The following is a 23,876-nucleotide window of genomic DNA, read 5'->3' on the forward strand; positions in this document are numbered from 1 at the left end:
TAAATTTAACTCATCAGCTGCTGCCAACTTAAATAAAACCCATCGGCGGACGGTTTCCTGTTGGTCTCTCCTCCAAAACATCTGGATTTTCATTAAATTGATAATATCTATGTTTACTGAGAACATGAATATTATACATATCACATTGTAGATGTCACATCAGAGCCTCGATGAGCTGCGCAACAAGTTAACATATGGCTTCCCAGTTATTTTGATAAGACAAACTGCGCTCAGACCCATCTATCATGGGCACGTGTGGTTTTCTGTGGCTTAACACGCTGCCTATATGATGCAATTACCTTGTATTTCTAGCTTCTACTCAGCCATAGCATGCAGTCTTCAGATGCCTGAAGTATTCAGGTGGTGTAGTACAGAGGGAGAGCAGCACATCCTACTCACTCGCTGTACAAGAGTATGTGGGAGGAGGTGATAGCGGGCAAGCATTCACTGTGTGCAATGTCCTCCTCAACAGCAAAATTTAGAACATGAGGCACGCTCAGTATGCAGAGGAAAAATATGCTTGGCAGGAGATTGCTGTGGTTTTCCTCCATTTATGGTTAGATACAGATCTGCAAGTAATTCTTGCTTCATAAAACATTTAATGTTATCTTTAAAAAAAACCTTAGTATTAAGTGCTTTATACATGTGATTTAGGAAAATTGGCCAGCATTACAGCCAGGAAGGATAAGTTATACATACTACATACATATGTTGTGGGTGGAAGCTTGTCCCTCCCATTTTTCAGACCAGTCCATTTCCATTTGAAAGCTTGGTCTCCAGAACCTCCTCTGACAAGTTTCCTTGCTTTCCTGTGAGAATAGGCAGCCACTGTCACAGAAGAGCCGAGGGAGTTCAGGAGATCAGAGTCAAAGCAGCAGTTGCCTCTCTTCTTGGAAGAAAAAACAGATGACCCTCTTCAAAGTGATAATGTAAACAGCTAGCAACTGGTGAAAACGTGGGAGTTTGAAGTAAAACGTGAAAAATTCTTCTGCAGGATAATACTGTAAGTTATGTTCTTTTTTTACCCATTGATGCAGGCATTCGCTGGAGCTAAGATCAAAGCAAATAAGTTGTGTGTGTTATGTGGCATGATGCGATTTCGTGATCTGTGAGCTGTGATGCTGTGGGAGAAAAGAGTTTATTTTCAATACACTGAAAGCAGACACTTCATGGTTCCTTCAGAAATTTTTGTGAAACAATTTCCTTGTAAAATAACAAGACATGGTGGTGCCTGAGTGTATTAACTTTTTTTCGCAATAAGGTTGGATTGCATCCATTTCCACAGTATTTTATAGATTGTAGTACCTCTTCATTCCTTAACTGGCCTGTCTGCAGCTGCACTGTCAACTCCAGCTGCAGAGGCTTTAAACAGCTGCTTTCAATTAATGTCGCCCTCTAGAAACATTACTCCGAACAAGCATTTGTTGACTTTAGATGTGAGACTGGGGAAGTAGGATTTCATAATATGTGTGCCTGGTGATGTGAGTTACAGACAGCCATAAAACTGAAAAAGCAGGTCGTGACCCAAACCCTTTCACCCGTGCAATAGATTGTTCCTGTTCCAGTTTGCATTTTCACACAGTTTTGTTCAGTTTTATGTTAGATTGAGTTTTATGATGTCATCAGTTCCTCGCTAAACAGATGACTTTCTTTTTCTGTACTAGATTTGGATTTTTTGGGGGGTTTTACGTGAAGGTTAGTGGTTTACAGGAATTTTACAGCAGTACTTTTTAGAAAATCACCACTTCATTTTCCCACAGTCTTGGTTTACAACGTGACAACATAGAAGGTGTCTATTGGCCAGACCGCTACCCCAGCCCTAAATTAAAGTGAACCACACACTAACCACTAGATCTCCAACATGGAGGCCATCCAAAGAAAACCACAGTAGGGACTACAGCCAGCTCCTCCACTTAGGTAAATAAAGTCTGTCTCTCTCCACACCACTGCAGTGTGCGTGTGTGATTACTTGCATCCGAGTGCCGATGCGGTTCTATACCCAAAAGCTGCCAAGGCTCCGATCCAACTGTAACAATGTAAATTGTTTTAGGTTCAAAGTGTGCTCTGTTGTTGCCACCCACCCTGCTGTGGGAGTGTAGCGGGACCATTTTTAGCAAGTTTCAGAGTGAGATATTCTGTGTGAAGTTATCAAAACAATGGCATTGCTTTGTAGCAAAAATAAAAAACTGTGGTATACGTTGTCTTTTCTCTCCAACCTTCCATCCTTGATGCAAAAGGCTTTGTTTGCAGGGTTTGGCTTAATGCAAATGTATATTTTAATGTACAGTATTCCTGGAAAACTGTAGCAGGGAAGTTCTTGTTTCATGTCAAGGAAATGCAGCTACATCCCTTTATGCTTAGTAACCTTTGATTGTGTTGTAGAAATAGACCATTCCCAGGAGACTGACATCATGGGTGTTTATATAATGCTCTGATCAGTCGTTTAAATTGTCCAAATGTGCATTAGGTTAGACAGCAGCTTTAATAAACACCAAGAGAACAATCTAAACAGATTTATATTCACTTAATTATATTGTCTGCAGGGCAGAATGACTAGAGAGTAGCACAGATAATTGTCCCAAAGTCAACTGGGTTGAGAACATTTACGTTCGAGTACTGAAGGCATACAGATCATGGTCTATGTGATCCATGATAGAATATAGGTTTTTGAGGGTGGACCATGTGCAGCAGTGTTGGGAAGGTTACTGGTGAAATTGTTTCAAAGAAATGTAAATATTTGGATTTTGAAACAAAACATTAGACTAGATTACTATGCTGCCATATGGTTTGAAACAAGCTGTGTCATTTAGCATGCACTCAGGGTGAAGGGTCAGGTTGAGCTGATAAAAAGGTGCCCAGGAGTGTACAAAGTATAATTACCAGAAATGGTTTTCAGGGAAGGGGCTGGAAAAACTTTGAAAGGGTTATGACCATTATTTCAAAGATGTCTGTAGTTGGAGGGGAGAAAAGTTGACTCTGACACACAATGACCCCGCTTAATAAGGGAATACGTCAACCTGTTGCCTCGTGCTCTAATTACAAGGAAGAACGATAAGGCAAGGAGGCAGAGGAAAGTGTTTATTTGCTTCTGAGATGACAAGTTCTCCTCGTTGTGTTTCCATGAACTGGTGGAGTCCTCTTTCTTATTTCATGCATTGTGCAGATCACCCTCTCGCCTCTACAAGTGGACGTTATCTGGCAGCCATTTACTCTTCTCCTAATTCAGCCTCAGACAGGAGACTACATAAGCATTGGTTACCGTGGCAACCAAGCTGGTACAGACTGGAGAGATTTTTTTTTTTCTCCCTTCAAATTAATCATGATGAAGATGTACATCCATTGCTCTGAATGTAAGCAGGACTTTTTTCGAGTAGTCCCTATAAATCTTGATGATTATTTTGTTGTGTGTCGTGTCCAATAATAAACATTCACAGAAGGCAGGCTGGTATGAAGTATTCTTGTCCTGCAGTACTTGGCTGACATCTGTGGTACCTATATATATAGGCTGAATTTAGACCATTGTCTGTCAGGAGACTATGCAGATTCCAGAGAGACAAACACTTTCTTTTCGGTCCTCAGAACTGTGCACTTGTAAGAGAGGTAATTTAACAGTTATTCTAATAATATCCAAACACCATAACCAAAGGTGTGGTTTAATGTAGCCAAGTATTCATAGAAAGCATCAGTTATCATGTCTTGAAATGACTATTAATGACCTGAAAGTAAAACACTCCCAAAGGAATCCTGGAGAAAAACTGAGCGATAAAAAATGAAATGCTATTTGGGTCTTGTATAGAGCTTTCCAAAAATAACAGAGTGCTGTCATATGCTCAGTATACAGTAATACTGTGTGATTTCCTGTGCCAACCTAACCGTTACCATGGATGTAAAAATTAAAGTAAATCAAATTTTATGTTTTAAAGGGAAACCACCAATTGACAAATAATGATCAGTTTGTTTGCTACTGTGTTTTTTTGTTGTTGTTTGTTTTTTAATCAGATTTGAGAAAATAACCCCTGGTGATGTCATCAGGGTTATCTCAGCTTGGAGACAACAAATTCTCAACAGTTTACAAAGTCTGTGTTTCAAAGTGGCGAGAGGCTTAGTTTGAAAGATGTGAATGTTTACCAGACAGGAAGGGTCTAATGAAGCACGCCGCAGAGTTGCAGCATGGTAAATATAGAATTGAAGAGGTTGGAGGTTTACCTCCACGCTAGAGACTAAAATTCAGGATATCTAAAACTGGTCCTTGGTTTTTCTTTTTGTCTGTTTCTCAGCTTTAAAGTGTAATAATAAATCACTGCAGTAAAATGTAGTATATTTAAGAACAGAATATATTATTTTTTAAAGATAATTATTGCAGTGTAAAGAGGAAATCATCAATTACTTTTAATGGCCCTGTTTTCCTCAGAATTTTCAATTTCACAGATGCACATACATTTTTATCTCTGCCAAGGAGGTTATGTTTATTCTTACACTACCAGTTTATAATATGTATAATATTGAGTGCAGACCATATCATGATCCTTCAATTTCCTCCTCTACAGTCAGTTCAGTAAGATGATGGATCATCTTACTGAACAGGTTAGGTTAGGTTAGGTCATGTACCTATCAAAAGACAAAGACCCCTCTTTTCAGTGTTCAGAGGAACCAGATAAAGCACCGGCCTCAATTTGAGCTGCAGAGGGAGAGAATCCACAGATCAGAGGTGCTTTCATGCATCCCCAATTTTCCAGTTCAGCATGCACTCCCTGCCATAGACCTAGATTTCTTCCTTAAACTCAAGCAAAGTTCAACCCAGGTTTTGCTGTGGATTTACAACTGGTTCGCACAATGGTTCCTCAACCAGCATGATATGTTGACAACTTTTGCCTCCCTCTTATCCAAACCTGGCTAATGAAAAGTCAGCCACGATTTTTCCTTTGAAGCTTGTTAAAGTTGAAACTCCAACCGATTTTACACTTCAAAGTGTGGAGTTAGAAAGTAGCGAGGTCACCACACCTCTGTACTCGCTCCTCATCACTGCTTGAGGCTTGAGGCTATAGCTCGCACAACACACTCAAACTTCCCACTGAACTGTCAGCAGTTGAATTGAATTGTGAGTAACATGAAATAAAACATCTCTTCTGCTGAATCAATTTTTTTTTTTTTTTTGCTGTACATGTTTAAGGCTGGGCCAATTTCAAATACTTTATACTGCCGGGTAGTTTAACATCAAAAATGCATGTAGCTTGTAGCGGTGCTATCCTGTGATAACCACATATCACTAACAAGTTTATTTTTTTATGAGAAAAACAGCTCTGTTTTCATTTTTGTGATGCATTTTGCAGCCGATTCAAAAGGATTTTAAATTCTTTAGAAGAATTTGTCTTAACTCGTAAACACTCAATCCAAACTAAAGTCACTGTCAGGCAAGCGTAGTGGAGTGAAAAGATGTAGTGGAGAAGCCAAAAGAGAGAAATACCACAAATTTGTACTTTGGTATAGTTGAGTAAATGCACTCCGTTGCATCACATAACTATAAAGCTTCCTTTTGTGTCTTCTGCTTCAACCACAATTTGAAGTTATTAACCTACTTTGTGTGGATGCACCAGGGTGATTGTAAGAAACAGGAGAATTCCAAGGCAGTAAACTCACCATGAGGAGATTTGATAAATGAACCAGAGTCACCATGTTTTAGATTAGGCCTGTTATGACTATGAAAAAAAGCTAATTATCATTCCATTATTTCTTAAGGCTTCCTTCAGCCAAGCTGGCACAAGAGCATCATTTCAGTTACTGTATCAATATTTAGCTTTTTTTTATGGTGACATCTCTTGGACTTGGATTTAAAAAATGATATGGTGGTCAACCCACTTATGGATTTATCCATGCAGCATTTGCATGTCTGCATTTGGAGATTATTTCCAGTGGAGTAGCTCATTTGTGACAAGACAAAGGGCTGCTTTTATCTGTGGACATCAATATCCTCAGCCGTAATCTGTATGAATGAGACGTGGACTAATAACACCTGACATTTGGTCAATGCTTGCAAGATAGACTGCCCTCACTGAAAAGTTCAAATAGTCAGCGAGAATGCGAGGGTTGGCGGGTGGGAGGATGTTATGTGTGTGTGTGTGTACGCAGACATTTAAGCTTGTATGTGGTTTCGGTGGGAACTCTGCCAGAGAAAAAAGAGGCAGGGTTTCGGGGTTGGAGGGGGTCACCCAGCTCTGCAGTGAGAAAGTTCTGCTTTTCATTACATCAACCCATATGTCCACATATCTGCTCCGCCTCCCAGACTCCACTCTGTTTCCTGGAATTGTTATGTCAGTCAGTGACCCAATCCTTCTCTCCCTTTACTCCCAAAGTCTGGATATTTAAGTGAGTGTGTATGATTAAAGGGGTAATAACTCCGTGGACTGACAGAAGCAGGGTGCTGAGAAAAATTTACAGATTCCAGAGTTGCATTCACTTAACATGAAGTGCATTTGAATATTGCTACAACAATCTCTGGAGAGACTGACCAGCAAGGCAGAAAAGAGTTGAGAGGTGGCGGAGTGGAGGGATCCCTGCTCTCTTAGCGGGGTAAATCTGCACAGCTTCACATTTGCTTTCATCTTGATCCTTTCCCCCCGTTTGCAGTAAGGGAGCCAATTTAATTCACTTGAAGAAAAGTGTTTTCTGAAACAACCTAGCATGAGCCTCCATTAGACGGCGCCATTATAACTATATTATCAAAAGATGAACTGATATGCTGCATCCTCTTACTGTTTACAGCGGCGTAATGGTGCCTAGAGAAGTGGGTATCCTCTTAATTCAGGCTCCAAATTTTTTGTTTCAAAGCGGCCCATCGCCCTGTGTTATAAACAGTACCATGTAAGATCACCACAAATGTGGGCCAGTAGTATTTGCACATTGCCACTTAACTTCTGCTGCTTGACTTCAGGGATTAAGGATCATTATGACATGAACATTAGCCACAGAAGAGGCACAGATTTTACAAGCCGAGTAGTACATAATTATGCATTTTGAGTAAAGTATTTCTTATGACAACTATGTTATGCCTTTGCCATCCTAGGAAAAATATAACAATGTGCTATAGTTTGGATCCAAAGAAATATACCCTGCTGCACAACTTCCTATATGTCAGTGTGGTGGACATAATAATGTATTGATACGTTTGTTTGCACATGATCACAGTGCATAAAAAGCATCAGAGATGTTATTGTCTTTCTTGCTTTAAAGGACATCTGTGTTTCATTGCTTTCTGCGAGAAAACATCCCATACTTGTGGAAAACTTTTTGAAAAGGGGGCACTTGTTCTGTGTTTGAAGTGCTGTGTTTTTTGGTATGGATGGGCCACACAGCTTTGATGAAAACCTCCACCGAGGGGCTGTGGGAACACATGAGCCTCAGTTATTTATGAAAAGAAGTGACAGGAGTTAATGAATCACACACAGAGAGACAGAGAGAAAGAGAGAGAGAGAGAGAGAGAGAGAGAGGAAGATTAATCATACAATAAAAAATAAAAAGCGTCAACAAGAAGTGTAGCAACCCTATAACAAGCACCTTGTGGGATATTAAGGAAACCACACATGGGATAAACGAGACCACAGAAAGAAGCACGTATAGGAATACAACAGGGGGAAGCTCAGCGTGGCTGTAAAGAAGAAGAGCCTAAAAAAAGCTGAGCTGATCCTCTGAGTGGCCATTCCTTTGTCCCGCTGCATATTTACGGCCTAGTAGTGGGTGGACGAGTGAAGTCACATGGTGACTTTTCCTTTTTCCCACACAAACACACCCACATCCTCCTCCATGCAGCCACTCTTCTTCAACTCTGTGTTTACCCGCAGCGGGCAGTCTGCTGCTCCGTCTGGATACTGTAGCAGCAGCAGCAGCAGCATCAAGTTGCGCCCTGAATGCTTTTCTTTCTCCATAATGTATCCGAACCGGGAATAATTGTATTATTATTTTATTTAACTTTTTATTCACATTATTTTTGGAGCCTCTGTCGGTGAAACGCGACATCACATCGTCGGGGAGGCAGCTCACAAACAAACTGAGCGTTTTGTTTCAGGTAACGTTCAAACTTTTTATAGTAACGGTTACTCCCTCGTGCGTGTGTATGTATGTGTGCGCGCGTGCTTTCGCTTTGTTGCCATGGAGCTCGTACTAAAGTTCTAAACGTTAGCATCGGCTAATATAACCGCCGCCACCTCGCGTTACTTTTAGTTTAATTTAAGTTGTAATATGATGCCATGCTTGCTGAAAACTAGCGCTAAAAGTTTTATTTTTGGTTCAGGGTGGTCAAACTATTTCATTTCCAGGCCAAAGGTAATCTCCAGGATCCCTCCACCCCCCACGTCCAGGTAACGCGGCAGCACTCAAAAGGTGCTAACTGCTATTCAAATAGGGCTAATTTGCATGAGGCCTACCTTTTGTTTAATGTTGACAAAGCAGCTTCTGGCTTTAGGAGTGTGGAGACTATTGCAGCAACTTTTACACTTTGTGATCTGTTCTTGTTCAAATGTTTGGAGATTTGAGATATTCACATTACTTGTTGCCTTTATTAAACTGTACTTCAGCAGCTGTGACTAACTCATCCCTTTTATGCACATCAGCAGCTTTGTTCTTAGCAGCATCAATCATTTAACAATGTTCTCCTCGCCTTTTGTCTCCATCCCTGCAATTACATGAGTCACTATAGCACCCCATACAGTATCCTTTCTGTTAAAACACCCTGTTGCCTTGACATCCTGAATGTGAAATGAGCGTGTGACGTTTTTTTTTTTTCATCCCTGTTGTACAAATTTCAGAGGAACGAGTGGGAGGCCGTGCAGTGCAGCGACGACAACATGAGTCTGGTGGAGGTGAGGCAGATTGCGGGGTCTCTCACCCTGTCCCTGTCCAGCAACGACTCCAAGGAGCGCTACTTCGACCGAGTGGACGAGAGTGACGCAGAGTACCTCCGCAGCAGGAACATGTCACCAGACCTGAGGCAGGACTTCAACATGATGGAGCAGAAGAAGAGGGTTACCCAGATCCTGCAGAGTCCAGTACGTAGCCGACAGCTCAGTATAAGTGCCCTCCTACACACAAGCTTTCACTCTGGATGAGTCACGAGCAGTGCTTTTAAAGCCGGACAGGCACTTCACACAAGACTGGCTGAAGTGCATTGTTTTTTCTTGTGTATGTGACGGTCACATACACTCTGCTGTACTTAGATAATCGATTTAGTCGCGTGTTTACTAAGTGAAATCTGTGTTAAACAGCAGCTGTGTTTAAATATTGACACAAGACAACTAATCATTTGGAGGGTAAAAAAAAATGTTGCGTGTTGTAAGAAACGTAGTCAGTTAAACGATGAGGCTGAATGATTGATAGATAATTTTCAAATGTTTGATCAATCAAAATATCAATTTTTTTTCGGTTCAGGCTTCTCAAATGTGAATATTTGCTGCTCAGGACATTTTTATAGCATCATGATTTAACCGATCATGAAAATATTCCCTTTGCTTGTAGTCCTGATTGTAGCTTTTTCCACACATTAAGCAGCTATATATGATGGCAGATATTATCGCAGCACTGTAAGATAAACTGAGCAGTGCAGTTCTGTTAGATCAAGTACAAGGACGTGCAATAAACACATGCCAATGAAGTGCATGGAAATAAGACGAGCCTACACTCATCTGAGATTGCATAACAGGCCCAACAAGTGGAGCTCATCTCATCACCATGGGAACCGTGGTCGGGATGAAGCAGAATGCTGGAGCTTAGCTGCAGCACACAGAGAAATAGTGCTGTTTTAAGATTCACAGGCTGCTCTTGAAGGCAAAAATTGATAGTCAGGTTTAATGCGATCCCCCCCCCATGCGTCTTTCACAGACACACAAAGAGGTTTTTAGTGGTGTTTCGTGATTTGTGTACAGTTGTAATAAGGAGCAGGTGTGTGCGTGCTGTGCTCCCTGACACTTCTTGACGAGGAGTTGGAATGAGGTTATAGTAAGGTTGTGTTTATATGAGTTGCTAGGTTAATCGAGCTTTATGAGGGTGTTTGTTATTCTACTTCTTTTCTCCTCCTCCTGAAAGAAACCCTTTCTTTTTTTTGTCTACAGGTGTTCAAAGATGAGTTAGAAGGCCTGATTCAGGACCAGATGACAAAGGGTAACAACCCCACAGGTCTCCTGGCTCTGAGACAGATCGCTGACCTGGTCATGGCCAGTACCGTGGGAGGGGTTGGCCCCCTGACTTCGCCTATCAGTGAGTGGCAGTGTGTTTCAGTGTTTGAATGTCTCCATCTATTTCCCTTCTGGCTTGATTGTCATTCAGCATGTATACTCTGCCTATGTGCATTATGCAGGCTGAATATCTTCATTGTCAGGGACTGAATTGTCAGACTCTTGTGACAATGAACAACCCTGAAACAGTGGAAAAGGCAGAAAGTTGTTGACTACATTCTTCATTGACAGTGTTTCTATTAAGTAGCCCTCATGACCAGCCTTGGATGAATGAATTACAGCAATTTGCAATGCTAATTATGTTAGCGTAACCTCTTTGCCTTATGTTTCTGGGGAGGTCACAGAGTAGCTTGGAGCTAAAAAGATCAATTTTAAAAACTGTAAATGTTTGGAAAATGTCCCTGTAGGAGAAGGCAGTGAAGTCGCAGAGGCAGATCTACCCTTTCAAAGTTAAAGTGGCTGTAAAAGATAGGGTCCTGTATCATTAAATGCCCTTACAAGGTATTACAGTCCCAAAATATCCTTCAGTTTCATGATGGGAATTCTGAGAAAGGTTTTTTTTTTAAGCTTCAGCTGCAGAGACTCAAGTTCCCTGTGATGTTTTATCTTTATATACTATGGAGGCAAGCCATGTAAACACCCTTGTAGATGTCTGGAAAAAAATACAAATTTAATGTTGTTGATGCGTCACAAGTTACTAATTGTGTTATGTCTTGTGGCAGGCCTTGGGATGGTGACTCCAGTCAATGACTTGTTTGGCATCGAGTCTCCCTCCTTTGCTAAAGGGGAGAAACAGAGTCGCTGCAGGCTGGCCAGCCTCTACAGGCTTGTTGACCTGTTCAGCTGGGCTCGTTTTACAAGCTCCTACATCACTGTGAGTACAGCTTCACCATCTCGCTCCACTGCACATCTGCTTATGTATGCTGCACAAGCCTTGTGTATCTTTATGTGAGGCCTCATTTTCTCTGTCTCCTGGAAGGCTTAAAGGGGAATACCTCTTCATTTTCAGAAACCATATCTTATTTATGGCTTGGTAAAGTCACATTTTGTGAATACGTACAGCTCCCCAGCAGCAGGAATTCACAGTGAAATATGTGCTGAACACCTGCGGTGTCAAAACGTAAAGCTCGGATATTCCCAAAAGACAAACCCTAGAAAGTTAGTTTTATCAACCCACACATACGATTTTTGAGATTTTCAGAGTGAAGACAGCTTTCTTCCGCGGTTCAGAGTTTCCTCTACCCTTGAATCTGTGAAAAGGGTCTCCCTGAGTAGCTGCTAACCCAGCTTAAAGAACTTTTCTTAAGTGTAGAAATCTGGTCTCCTGTGGTGTCTGCCTTTTGACGCCACATGTCTCTTAATGGGGAAACACTTCAGCACACACTCCATCATAAAAGTCAGAAGTACATATCTTCTCTATGAGCTAAACAAACACTGATTATATACACTGGAGTTACATTCATTACAGTCATTTAAGAATGTACTCATGTTATTCATTTGGGATTTTAATGATGTGTTCATTTGAATTTAGGTGCGTGTCAATAAAGAACAGGACCATGTTCTCATCGGTCCACGAGGTCTGTCTTTTGCTGAAGTGACGGGAGCCAATTTGGTAAGCACAATGATGTGTTTGTTGTCATTTTTCCCCAGTGAAGAGTTGGGCTGCATTGTCAGGGAATTTTACAGCATGCATTGGGAAACAATTGAACACAAGCTCAGTATTTTTGATGAAATTATGGTTATTTAAGTGAGGAATAGGCTGTGTAAGAAACCTTTTTGTCAGGACTTTATTTGATTGGGAATGGCAAATAGGTAGTTTCTTTATGTTTCTGGGTGTATCTGATAGAATATGCTACAGTTAAAAAATAATTAGTTTTCCTCAAATGTAGTCTGTTGTCAAACATAATAATAGATAAAAATAACTTTCTATTTTTCCCCAAAGATAACTACTGAGTGTTTAGTTTGTCCTACGCAAGACAAAACCTTTGGATTTTGATGCTCAGATCCCAACCGGCGTCTTTACTAACTTTGGTTTATTAAATGCAAACACTCTTGAAAAGTAAGAGTGATTTAAGATTTGAGGATTTTAAAATTGAATCCAGAAAGCAACATATCGAAAGTGAAATATCTTGATTATTGTCATATGTCATTGTCCTTTTGAGTATCAGTGTTTGTTTGTGAACAAATTGCAGTGATGCTCATCCAGTCTCATGAGGTTTGCCATAAGTGGACTCTGTGGAGCACTGTGGAACAATGTTTTCATGTGCAGTTCCCTGTACATGGGTGATGCTACGCACATGCATCTACTAATGTGCCAGCAAAAGTCAAGGAACAATGGAAAAATAAAACAGCTTTCCAAATGTTTCCAAAGAAATGCATTCACCTTGTTAGGCCTCAAGGATACACACCATGTGGTGTTGTGATAAGTTAATTAATATACACATAACTTTGTTTACAAGAAAACTCCACAGGGTGCCTTTAATGGTTCAGCCCTACTGTATGTAATTACATATATGTTTAGCATTTAGAATAACTATTCTTTCCTGCTCTGAAGCAGCAATGAGTTGGTTTCTTTTTCTGCCGTGTGTAGGTGAAGGTAAACATAATTGGTGAAGTGGTGGACCAAGGTTCTACTGATCTGGGTATCGACCACTTTGGGTTTGCTCCACATGCCGCCATTTACTCAATGCGCCCCGACGTGAGATGTATCATCCACATACATACCCCTGCTACAGCTGCGGTAAGTACGCTCCAGGCCAATATTAAACGGGCTTCATCTTAATCAGCGCATAAAAGCTGTTGCTAAATGCTTACTGGTATTTTGCACCAGAGGAGAAGAGCAGAATTAAAAGCAGCCCCCCTGCATGCCTAGTTATTTTAGATGCAGAGACCCTGTAACGCGTTCTTACCATTTCCTTTGAAGCTGGGCTGTAAAATGCACAGCATACGCTGAACCCCGCCGCACAAAGTTTTATTTGTGCCTGACAGCAAAAAATGTGCCTCTATTTAGATGTTGGGTGCGTCACAGTCTCAGTTGCCTTTATCCCATGTTAACAGGTGTCCGCGATGAAATGTGGAATCCTGCCCATTTCCCAGGAGGCTTTGCTTCTGGGAGACGTGAGCTGCTTTGGTTACCATGGCAGCCTGGAAAATAAAGAGGAGAAGGTGGAGTTTCAGAAAGCTCTGGGACCGACTGCCAAGGTACTGTCAAACCAAGGGACTCTATTAATGACAGGCGCCCTCTCTCATGGGATAGAGTGAGTTATTATATCATAGCGTATGCACAACTGGTGTATCTGAGGTTATTCATACATGTTGGTTAGTAAATGTAAATTAATGTAAATGAATGTGCATATAGTTTTACCGTTCAGTTACTTCACAAAGGGATCTGGATATTACAAACACCTTTTAATAGAATAGCTTGACATTTTGATGAATATCCCTGTTTGTTGCTTCAATTGCTGAAAGTTAGATGAGAAGTCTCATCTATCTTCTGAATATGAAGCTTAAAAAAACAGGATATTGTTAGCTTGTGTACAAAAAATAAATAAAATTTTAAGAAAATACATCTGGGGGTTTTGTGCTGGACTATTTCTGGGCTGAACACAGTGACATTATTCTTTAAGGTGGTATAACATCTTAATTAGTTAGTTTTAGAGGTGCTGGTGGGTGAATGTCCAGTCTATATGCTAGGCTTCTGGCTGTGGCCTTATATATTTTAACAGAATTAGAGTGTTTTTTTTGTTTTTTTTACCTCTTGCTGCTCATATTCACAGCTTAGGGAGGCATTTTATGTCTTTACTTATCTCACAGTCCAACACAACGAACAGTAAAAAAAATTTTATAGTGTTTTTTGCTTTAAGATGCAGAGATTGTATCAGTACTTCATGAGTGCTGTGTATATTGATAAGGGTAATATTTGCCAATTAATGCATTCACAAATGAATCAGTGCTAATTGTTAGGTATGCTATGTTAGGCTCAATTGCGCCCTCTGTTTTTCTCAGGTGATGATGCTGAGGAACCACGGGCTGCTGGCTTTGGGAGAAACAGTAGAAGAGGCTTTTCATTACGTGTACCACTCACAGCAAGCCTGTGAAATCCAGGTATTTATAAAAAGCTTGATTTCTATTCTTCATCCTACCCCTCGCATGATGATAATAACACGCTATTGCACCACTTGGGTCAGAGCATTTTGTAAACAGCAGTTATCTAACATACCGCATGTTTAAATAAAACTCATTGAGCAAAGTGCTCGAGAGCACTGTTCACAGTCAGAGTCAGGGGAACCCTGCAGTGTTTGTCATTGCATTGGCAGTGACACCTGTTGTTTTGCGCCAGAGAGAGCAATTTTTCATCACCCTACTGTGTCTGGACTGTGATTTTCTATTGTTGTTAACAGCTCAGTTCACATATAACTGAAATGAGTTGTTCTCCGTGTGAGTACATTTTGAAACGGCAGAATTATATTTAATGCACGAGTAAAAATAGAATAAACACAGAAAAATAATTTGGCTCGGTAACTCCAACTGACTGAATTATAATTTTGTCATCATGTGCCTTCGTTTAGGTGAACGCCCTGAGTTGTTCGGGTGGCGTGGACAACCTTGTGCTCCTGGACAGGGAGAAGTTTAAACCCCTAACCCAGGGAGTGGCTGCTGCCGGGTTGGTGGTGGACAATGAGGTCAAGTGGAAAGTGGGCGAGGCCGAGTTTGAGTCCCTTATGAGGATGCTGGACAACCTGGTGAGTGAACCCTGACCTGTGCCTTTTTACCCATCATGCTTTGAGTTTCCTGTCTTGGGCGCTTCCTTGGGAAGTGTCTGATTAGAGAGCACAATGAAACTATATGTTGAATTATATTGTTTTCAGATAGCTGTCAGTGTGTACATATGTTTTCACTACAGTTACAGATACTCATGTAATGTTGTCACACCATATTAAACATAGTGATCTGTTTCTTGTCTGTGGCTACACGCACTGCCTGCTGGTCTTGTTACACCTTAAAGATTTCTATACTGTGCTGCGCTTACTCTGCTACACTAACCACACTGCTAATGACCGGGCCCCGGACATGTTATGTGGACAGACTGTCAGACTGTGTATGTCTGAGTGAGCTTCTCACTACAAACTGCGGCTGGAGCGGGCTGCAGCTGCGTTAGCGCTGTGTGATCATAGCCCGCCCACCCTCTCAATCATAGCTTCCAGATGGCGAGGCATGCTGTGGGCCGCTACAGCCACACAGACCACACAATCACTTAGTGTAAGGACTCCAGTGAACTCAGATTTGGAAATCAGATTTGGCCTTTTCTCCAGAACTGTTGAACAGGGAGCTCGGCGGTGCAAATGCCAGTACGCTCACTGCAACATGAGGTCTGCCTGTCCGAGCCAGAGGTGAAGTTCCAAAACACTAAAGGTCACAGTTAATAATGCAGAAGAAGGGAAAATATCTGAAATTCACTCTGCTCAGCTTCTAAAGCAAAAAAGAAACGATAGAAGTACATAACTTTTTATATGGACGCATATTACTTCATAAAACAAACTGTTAATCTTCCAAAAGTGACTTCAAACGTTCTCCCATTCACACGTTCTCCCATTCACACATTTATCCATTTCTTATATTCAGATTAAAAAAATAAACCAAATGTTACAGTAATACATTTATTCTAGTTCTAGCATATAGAAATGTATTTAAATGCTACACCCGGCGTGTTCTTTGCTTTATGTTTCAAGTCTTAACACAATAATTAAAAGTCCGTCTGCATGTCTGACTTGTTTAACAGTGTCTTTCCTAATCTGGGCAACCTGAACGATGGTAACATACTAACAAGCTTCTTTCTGCTATTGTTCATTAATCAAAACAATGGCCCGAACGAGCAGGAGGTTTGTCCCCTCTGCACATGGCATCTCTCAACAAAACACCCCTGTAACTGCCATGTGCAGAGAGCTATGGGTGGATAAATGTGCTGTGTTGAATGTTTATTATTGTGCTGTTTAATATATCTGTGTATTTATGTTTGTATGTGAGGCGTTGTCAACAGATTTCTTTGCAAACACAACATAGTGTCTATCTATCTATCTATATGTCAAGCTTATACCCCAAAAGTGCGTCTACTCACGACACAAACTGCTTTGGGGAAAAAAAAGAAAAACAATGGTGTGTTCACACTGGCGATCAAAGCCCAGTGATTTTTTTTATTTTTTTTATTTTTCCATTTGTCATATTGCCTGCGAGAAAACACCAATTGTGATTTTGATTGTAGTTTTGTACTGCCAGCTTCAGACTGCACATACTGTGAGCTCCCATCGGTTTTCTAGTTGTCCCTTCGTCTTTGATGTATTGTTGACAACCCACTCTTTTTTTTTTTTTCTTTTTAAACCAAACCAAGTTTTATCTTTTCTTTCACAAACTGGGCACATCTGTAAAAACACAGTTTGTATATACAGCGTTGTTTAAATATTTAGAGGCATTGTGTAAGTGGATCCTGGGTGGCCCGTGCATCCTTTTTCAATGTCTTTTATAGTCGATATTACTCATTTAATGGACTGTGAGTGAACACCGCAAAATACTGCATTTCATTTCGCCTCTGTTGAAAGCGAACTGTGCAGCTGGGATAATGTTTGCTCTTTGTGTGTGTGACATTTTAGGGATACAGGACAGGCTACTCTTACAGGAACCCCATTGTCCGTGAAAAACCACGCTCCAAGAACGACGTGGAGATCCCCGCCACGGTGTCGGCTGTGCCACCGGAGGACGGTGAGATAGGTCTGCGAAGCCCGTTCAAGTTCATGGCACAAAAACAGCAGAGAGAAAGAACCCGGTGGCTCAACTCGCCCAACAGCTACTTGAGGGTCAGCGTTCCTGAACATTCACCCAGCGGGGATGTCAGCCCCAGGACCAAGACCATGGTGAGTTGATTTTGATGTCACACTATAACAAGAAATGTATCAATCTAGCACTGACTGTTTTGGTTCTGTTTTGGGCCTGGGAGCTTCAGTTCCTTTGTGTTAGCCTGCCCTCTTGTGGCCAGTTTGAGAAATGCAAGTCTTAAATATTTGAATTCTTTCCCACATTTTTGAATATTGATCTTTGTTTTGTTTGTTTGTTTGTTTTTTCATAGTGGATGAAGTCTTCACAGCCAGGTAACAACATTGGCACACCAATAAAGATTGACGATCCCAACCAGTTTGTCCCACTCAACACTGATCCCACTGAGGTTCAGGATAAGAGGAACCGGGTCAGTTAAAACATGATCACATTTTCACTTAACATCCCTCCTACATGTTATTATATCATGGTATGACTGTCAGTGACTTCATTTTATTCATTCCTATTAGCTGTGTATCATCACGATTAGAGCTGGCATTTGAAAAATCACACTCAAGTTCAAGTTCATAGTATTTAAACATTTCATTTACTTTCATATATAGCATATAAGTTTGCTCTTATCAGCATCAACTCTTGCAATGTTGAAAAAACATTTCTAGTGCCACCAGGTGTTCTGACAAACAATTATTGTCATTATTTGATCTACCGTTTCTTTCCTTTCTTAGATTGATTGTTTTGTCCAAAAAAATGACAGAAAACAGGCAAAAAACGATTTGCCAAAATACTCTCATAATACTCAGTTCACTGTCATATATGACAACAAAGAGCATCAAACCCACTGCGTCTGACACGCATCATGTTAGTATGGTATTAATCTTTGATGTTCTTTTATGTGTTGGATACATTTGTTCAGATAAAAGAACAGCACAGAGGAGACCAGATGACTCCAGGACCAAAATCTCAGTTACTAGCCGGCATCGTTGTGGACACCATCCCTGGACCAGTGAGTATATTTACTGTTAATGAAAAGTTATTTTTCTCAGTTGCTGTCGCAGTTTTTCAGAACACTCATCAAATTATCACAACATTTTATACCGAGCATTACAACACTTTATTTGTCATCACAGTCAACTGAAGGCATAAAAGAGAGTGCTTGTGTGTGTGTGTCTGCGTGAGACAAAAGTGTTCAATGTCACATTTTAGCACAGAGGTCCAAATGCACAGGAATTTCTCCATCGTGCAATAGTTTTTCAGTCTCATGGTTGAGTCATTTTTAACTTCAACAGCGGCTGTCAATCAACAGGATTCTCACGCATCCTGGAAAACTTGCAATAAAGTTGATGAATTTTTCAGTCATGGAAAACGCTTGGAGAAGGAGAGGAAAGGAAAATGTCCTGGAAAAGTATTTCAGCATTCTCCTATTTTCCTTTTAAACTGAGAATGAACAATAAAGCTGTCTGTCAGAGCTCCACATAACTTTTTTGTAGCGGTAGCTCACAGCGGGTGTGACTAGCTTAGTTAACGACTTCATATTACTAGTTATGGGGCTAAAGTACGGTGCGATTAACTGATAAGAGTCAATAATCCCAGCAGACTTGACTCTAGCATTGAATCATACGTTTAGGTATGTAAAGGTGAGTCTAGATTTATCAGGTGGCAGTATTGCAGGCTACTATTTATGTTTTTGTTTTTTAGGCAGAAATGGTTAATAAAATTTGCCTGATTCAAATACATTTTTTAATTAATTAGCAGTCACCAAGCATGGAGTCCAATGATCTCTCCAAAAAAAAAGCTAAAAATATACTAACCATATGAAAACAGAGACAAGAAATGAAAGAGACAGTAAGTGGAGATAGTAGTGAAACATTAACATCTAGAGGTTATGGCTGGATACTGACATGTTTCTTTAACACTTGTCCTCTAATTACAGGAGTGAGTGACAGCATGTCAGGAGGACAGTATAAGTTTAATTCAGACTTCCACAGAGAGGAACATATTAGTGTGTGGTGCGATCCCTGTCTGTCATAGAAGCTTGATCATCACTGACAGTGTCCTAGAAAATGATCTCTAGAAAAGTGTGGGAACCTGATCAGTTTACAGTGTCACCACAGTTAGTCCGAGATGTCCTCACACCTGCCACCCTAAAAAAAGCTCATGGTGAATCAACCAAAAACAAAACTATACAGCCATTCAGAAAACTAAATAGATTATACAGGCAAACGCAGCATGTGGCTGAGTCAACACAGTCAAAATATCTGCAGTAAAAAGTGTCTCTATATATATTTGTTGTACTTACAGTTACCCAATAATAAAGTCAAATTTCCTGCTGCTGAAGACAGCCTCCTGCTTCTGCTGGAAGAGTTGAATCGATTTCTATCACACCTAAGCAACGCCTCACTGACTCAAAAGAAGATATCTGTTCTCTACTGTTGCGTCTCCGTAGATTTGAAAATTGCAACCAGAATTTCAAGAATTTTTATTTGACAGCTGCAACAAAGAACAACTGTAAACACAAACGTGTCATCAGTCGTCATCGTTCTGTATGACAATATGTCTATTCTCTGCATTTACATCAGGTGAACGTAATGTATGTTTGCTCTCTCCTTTTCATTCAGGCTTTCATCATTGAGGACGAGGAGCACACTCGCTCTCTTCCGCCCAACCCTTTCAATAATCTCACGGAGAAGGAGCTGGAGGAGTACAAGAGCACGGTAGAAAGAAAGCAGCAAGGCCAAGAAGGTAGTCTTTCAGCACACCACAGAAAACCCTCTGCTTAATTTAATCCCACTTGGGTTTACAAAAAAACTCATATCTGATGTAATCCTGCGTAGATTTATGAGTGCGTGATGTTTTGAAGTTAATCCTTTGGGGTCACAGAGGTCATGAAAGAAATTGAGATGCAGAGAGAAAGCTAATCTGGAGAGCTGACGATCTCTGACGTCACTCAGCAACGGCAAAAAGAAAACAGTTTTAATTGGAGAATTGTTTGACTTTTAAATTAAGAGTTAATGTTTTAGTTTTACAGACGATATTCCAAAGAGTGGTTGTACTTATTCCATTCACATAGCGGTGTGATTAGCCTGTAGTCCAGGCAGTTAATTAGAGTACTTGGTTCCTGCCTGGAGGAAAATTTTGGAACGACTTTCACTTAAAATGAGAATATTCCTGCAAAAATGCCAGCAGGAGACAAATGTCAGTCCCAGGTTTCACTCTGCCTCTGAGTTGTGAAGTCAGCTCTCAGGGGCGGTGAGAGATGGGTCTTGTCAAACTGCTCATGTGTCGTTTATGACTGTAGACAAGGAGAAAATGTGTGTGTGCGGACAGGAAACATGTCTGCAGCTGCAGCTGTATTAGAGTAGCACCTTTTTTCACTGTCACAATAATGTGTCAGTCTCTGAGATTATTCAAATGTAGCAAAATTGTTAAACCGTTGTTTTTTTTTATTTGTCACGTTTGCAAAATGTTGGTGCGTCAGTCCACTCATTAATTTGTGTCTCCGCGAGGATAATTCCCGATGATGCTGGTGAACCTTTTTTTTTTATGCCGCCATCATGAGGTTTGACTGAAATGTCTTGACAACCGTCTGATGGATTGACATGAAATTTAGACGTCCGCCTCTGGATGAATTACATTACTTTGTCGAACCCTTAACTTTTCTTCTAGCTGCATCATCAGACCATTTTAAAATGGTCGGCTACTTTAGTTCATGAGCAAATACCTGCAAAAACAATGACATTATTGCACCAGCCTCAGTTGTATTTTGTGTTCAGTGCTAAACCCGTGTATTAGCAGTAGCCTTAGTTGTTTACACTAACATTTAGTTCAAAGCACTGCTGATGAAACATCATTTTGTTCATCTAATACACCTCGCTCACATGAATATATCCGCTTTGATCACTGACTGATCACTGACTGACCTCTGATGACTTTAATCCTTTCTCAGAAGACGATGACGCCACGGATGCGGATGAGATGACGACGTTTGATGGCTCTACTATCTCCCTCTCCCTCTCTCCCATAATGACGCCAGCTAAACAAGGTAATTAGCCAGTCAGCAGGCGAACTGGCTGCTTGTTTGTTTCTGTGTTTTATGTCCCTCTGGCATAATCTGTATTATCACAGCCCTGTCTGCATGTCTCATCCCCTCTTCACTGACTTGTTTTCATGTGTTGACAGACACAATTCCTAACGGGAAAGACCACTCGGCAGAGCTGGACGAGGATCTGAGCGTCGAGGTATCCAAGCTGAGCATGAGCACCGCAGAAACGGTGGAAATCTCCATCACGTCGAAGGAGGAGACCCCGGAGAGCCAAACCAAGTCCCCCAAGAAGAAGAAAAAGAAGTTCCGCACACCTTCATTCTTGAAAAAGAGCAAGAAGAAGAAGGATGAGAAAGAAAAAACGGAAGCTTGAGGCTGTTTGCTGTAAAACATAAAAAAAAACATCTGGATTTTCAGCTTAATGACGGGACGTGAAATGAGACGAATGACTATCATTTAGTCAGAACGTCTCTTAGGACTGGGTTGTTTTTACACATCTTCCCTCATTCACAGCTATTATTTCATGTGAATGTTTTTACTAGATGGTTACTTTTTTTATTATTATTGTTATTTCTTGTGAGAATTTGTGATTGACCACTCCTGAAGGGCTCAGCAACATGAAGTCAAACGAAAGGTGAATCCAAAAAAACTGAACAAAAAAAAACTGCATAATTATGGTTGTTATTGCCCATATTTTTAATGGGGTTTAAACATGGATATCATAGGTTGTGAGAACATGAAAACATCAGATTACAGTTATGTATTTGTGATTTTCTCTTTATTTTTTATTATTTTCTTTTTGCACAAGTTCATTGTTGAATGTAAACTGAAAGCTAAGAAAATTGTTTTAACAATTTTAAAACGTAACAATCACACTAGTAGTGTAACGGTGGCTGGACATATATGACGTTTAGCCTTTATAAGAAGTATGATTTGTATCTGAACCTATTCATAGTTATATTATCTTGTCATAATATATGTTGCTTTATATTATAGGTATTACAATATAGTGTTTGATAGTTAAATAAATGATTTGATAGTCTTTACATACTAACTCCTATACTAAACATGCCGTGATTAATAATTCATGTTCCTACATTCATGTCGGTGGTATTGTTCCCATTGGTTGCTGCTTTATTGTAATTGTGAAAAGGAATTGACTGTGACTAACAGAAAGAGCTCAGCAAAGTGATGATTCTTGCATATCGATTTATGGTTTATGAGTGTGACTTCTACAGAGCTGACGGAAAATGACTGCTTGTTTGGATGCTGGTAATGAAAGTGCCAAGCCTGAATCACAGAAAGTTGAATGTGACGGATGTTTCGACTCCCTTTGTCCCAAACGGTTGATGGAAGTAAGCGGTAGGAAAAGCCTTCGTCTTCATAGCCACTGTTCTGTGACATGTTTGATATAAAGTATATTAGAGGATACATATATTTACATCCCAGTCAATAATGTGAATGATTTTGACCCAAAGGGAGTGAACTCTTTGCCCTTGTAAATATTCTTTCTTGTGAAGTTCCTTTTGTTCGATGCTAAACCAAATGTTAAACATAGAAATGTGACAGTACAATCTAATAATATTTTAACACTACTTTTATCATGTTTTTTTATTATTCATCTTAATGCGCAGCGCATTGTGTTTACAAATCGTATTACTTATGTACTTTGTGTACTTAGTGCTTGTATTTTCTCTGTTTATGTTGCTATTCATATCGCCTGTGTGTTTTTTTTGTTTCTCCACGGTGCTTTACATTTCACTCAAAGTCAGTCCTTTTGAAAATTGCCTTCCACCTGATGTAATAAAAGCTGGCATATGTTTCCATAACTGTTTTACTGCTCTCTTGCTTACCGACTGAAAGATATTTGACGTTGTCGTTTCTTATCTTCACTCAAAGACAGTTTCGGACGGGGATGACGTTGGAGCTGATTACACCGAGCTATAAGAGACAACACATCATCTCCAGGATGAAATAAAAGCATTCTTAAACTATTTACACAGCCTGCCCTTCTTAGAAAAGCAGCGCCCCCACCTAAAACAATGCACTCTGTTCAGTGATAATTGACCGTGTGAAGCTGTATAATCAGTCTTGAGCCATGATATGAATGGGCGTTGTCATGGTAATCCACTGAGAGGGGGCTGTGGAGACAAAGAGGGGATTTGTTGTCTCCAACAGGTGTTCATGTTGGGGGAGTGACAGGATCTATACCTACCTACACCACCCCCAACACACACACACACACACACCTTTCCTACAAGATGGTATAACAAGAAAAAGATAGTTTAATTGAGCAGAATTAAGAAAAACTACAAACATTTTATGTTGAAGTTACACAGTTGTTAAGAAGAAATGTCTCTCTCCAAGCTCCAAACATGTTATCTGAACAATCCCTTCACAATGTGCGGATGACAAAGCTTAGTGTTGAGCTCTTCCGTGTCCTGACAGTGCTAAGGAGACGAAGAGGACGGGGCAGGTGACACACGTCTGGCCTTTTGGAGTTGTCCTTCTGCCGTGACCCCGGGGCAAAGTGCAGCTATTGTCTTCAAACAACTGCTGCTGCACAATGCTTCATCTGAGACCGTCATCTTGTAGACCACCATGCGGGAGAGAGATAGTGTCAGATAGATAGATAGATAGATAGATATTTGGCACATTCTTTCATTAACACACACTCACACACACACACCAGCGCCGTGTCACTTTGCCTCCTCTGTGACAGCCGAGCCACTGGTGTAATCCTCAGGCTTTTCAGATTACTCCAGTTGGGGTCACATTCTACACCAACCTAC

At 40.5% G+C, this 23,876-nt stretch overlaps 1 protein-coding gene across 5 annotated transcripts; it reads left to right on the forward strand.

Annotated features, from left to right (window-relative positions):
* Window positions 1-753: 753 nt before the first annotated feature.
* add3b (adducin 3 (gamma) b) lies at window positions 754-22,913 on the forward strand. 5 transcript variants are annotated; one of them, XM_019270406.2, is made up of 16 exons: window positions 754-1,003; window positions 8,285-8,351; window positions 8,799-9,038; window positions 10,098-10,242; window positions 10,943-11,094; window positions 11,752-11,832; window positions 12,811-12,960; window positions 13,278-13,421; window positions 14,226-14,324; window positions 14,789-14,962; window positions 16,865-17,125; window positions 17,338-17,454; window positions 17,959-18,048; window positions 19,661-19,784; window positions 20,989-21,084; window positions 21,222-22,913. In XM_019270406.2, exons 3-16 carry the CDS (start codon window positions 8,838-8,840, stop codon window positions 21,455-21,457), a joined length of 2,070 nt encoding a protein of 689 aa, XP_019125951.2. In that variant the 5' UTR covers window positions 754-1,003; window positions 8,285-8,351; window positions 8,799-8,837; the 3' UTR covers window positions 21,458-22,913. The 5 variants fall into 5 exon arrangements, with proteins under 5 accessions (XP_019125951.2, XP_019125948.2, XP_019125952.2 ...); XM_019270407.2 differs by lacking the exon at window positions 754-1,003 and adding an exon at window positions 7,603-8,059 and having other exon boundaries at window positions 8,285-8,373; XM_019270405.2 differs by lacking the exon at window positions 754-1,003 and adding an exon at window positions 7,603-8,059.
* The last annotated feature ends 963 nt before the right edge of the window (window positions 22,914-23,876 follow it).

Source organism: Larimichthys crocea, chromosome III, assembly GCF_000972845.2.
Source record: "Larimichthys crocea isolate SSNF chromosome III, L_crocea_2.0, whole genome shotgun sequence".
In the NCBI taxonomy this organism is placed as follows: Eukaryota; Metazoa; Chordata; class Actinopteri; family Sciaenidae; genus Larimichthys; species Larimichthys crocea.

Excerpts from the sequence above, each read along its gene's own strand:
- add3b (XM_019270406.2), top strand. The coding sequence starts at position 8,838 with ATGAGTCTGGTGGAGGTGAGGCAGATTGCGGGGTCTCTCACCCTGTCC. Across the intron at positions 11,833-12,810 it reads AAGTGACGGGAGCCAATTTG|GTGAAGGTAAACATAATTGG; the intron begins GTAAGCACAATG and ends TGCCGTGTGTAG. Across the intron at positions 13,422-14,225 it reads CTCTGGGACCGACTGCCAAG|GTGATGATGCTGAGGAACCA; the intron begins GTACTGTCAAAC and ends TGTTTTTCTCAG.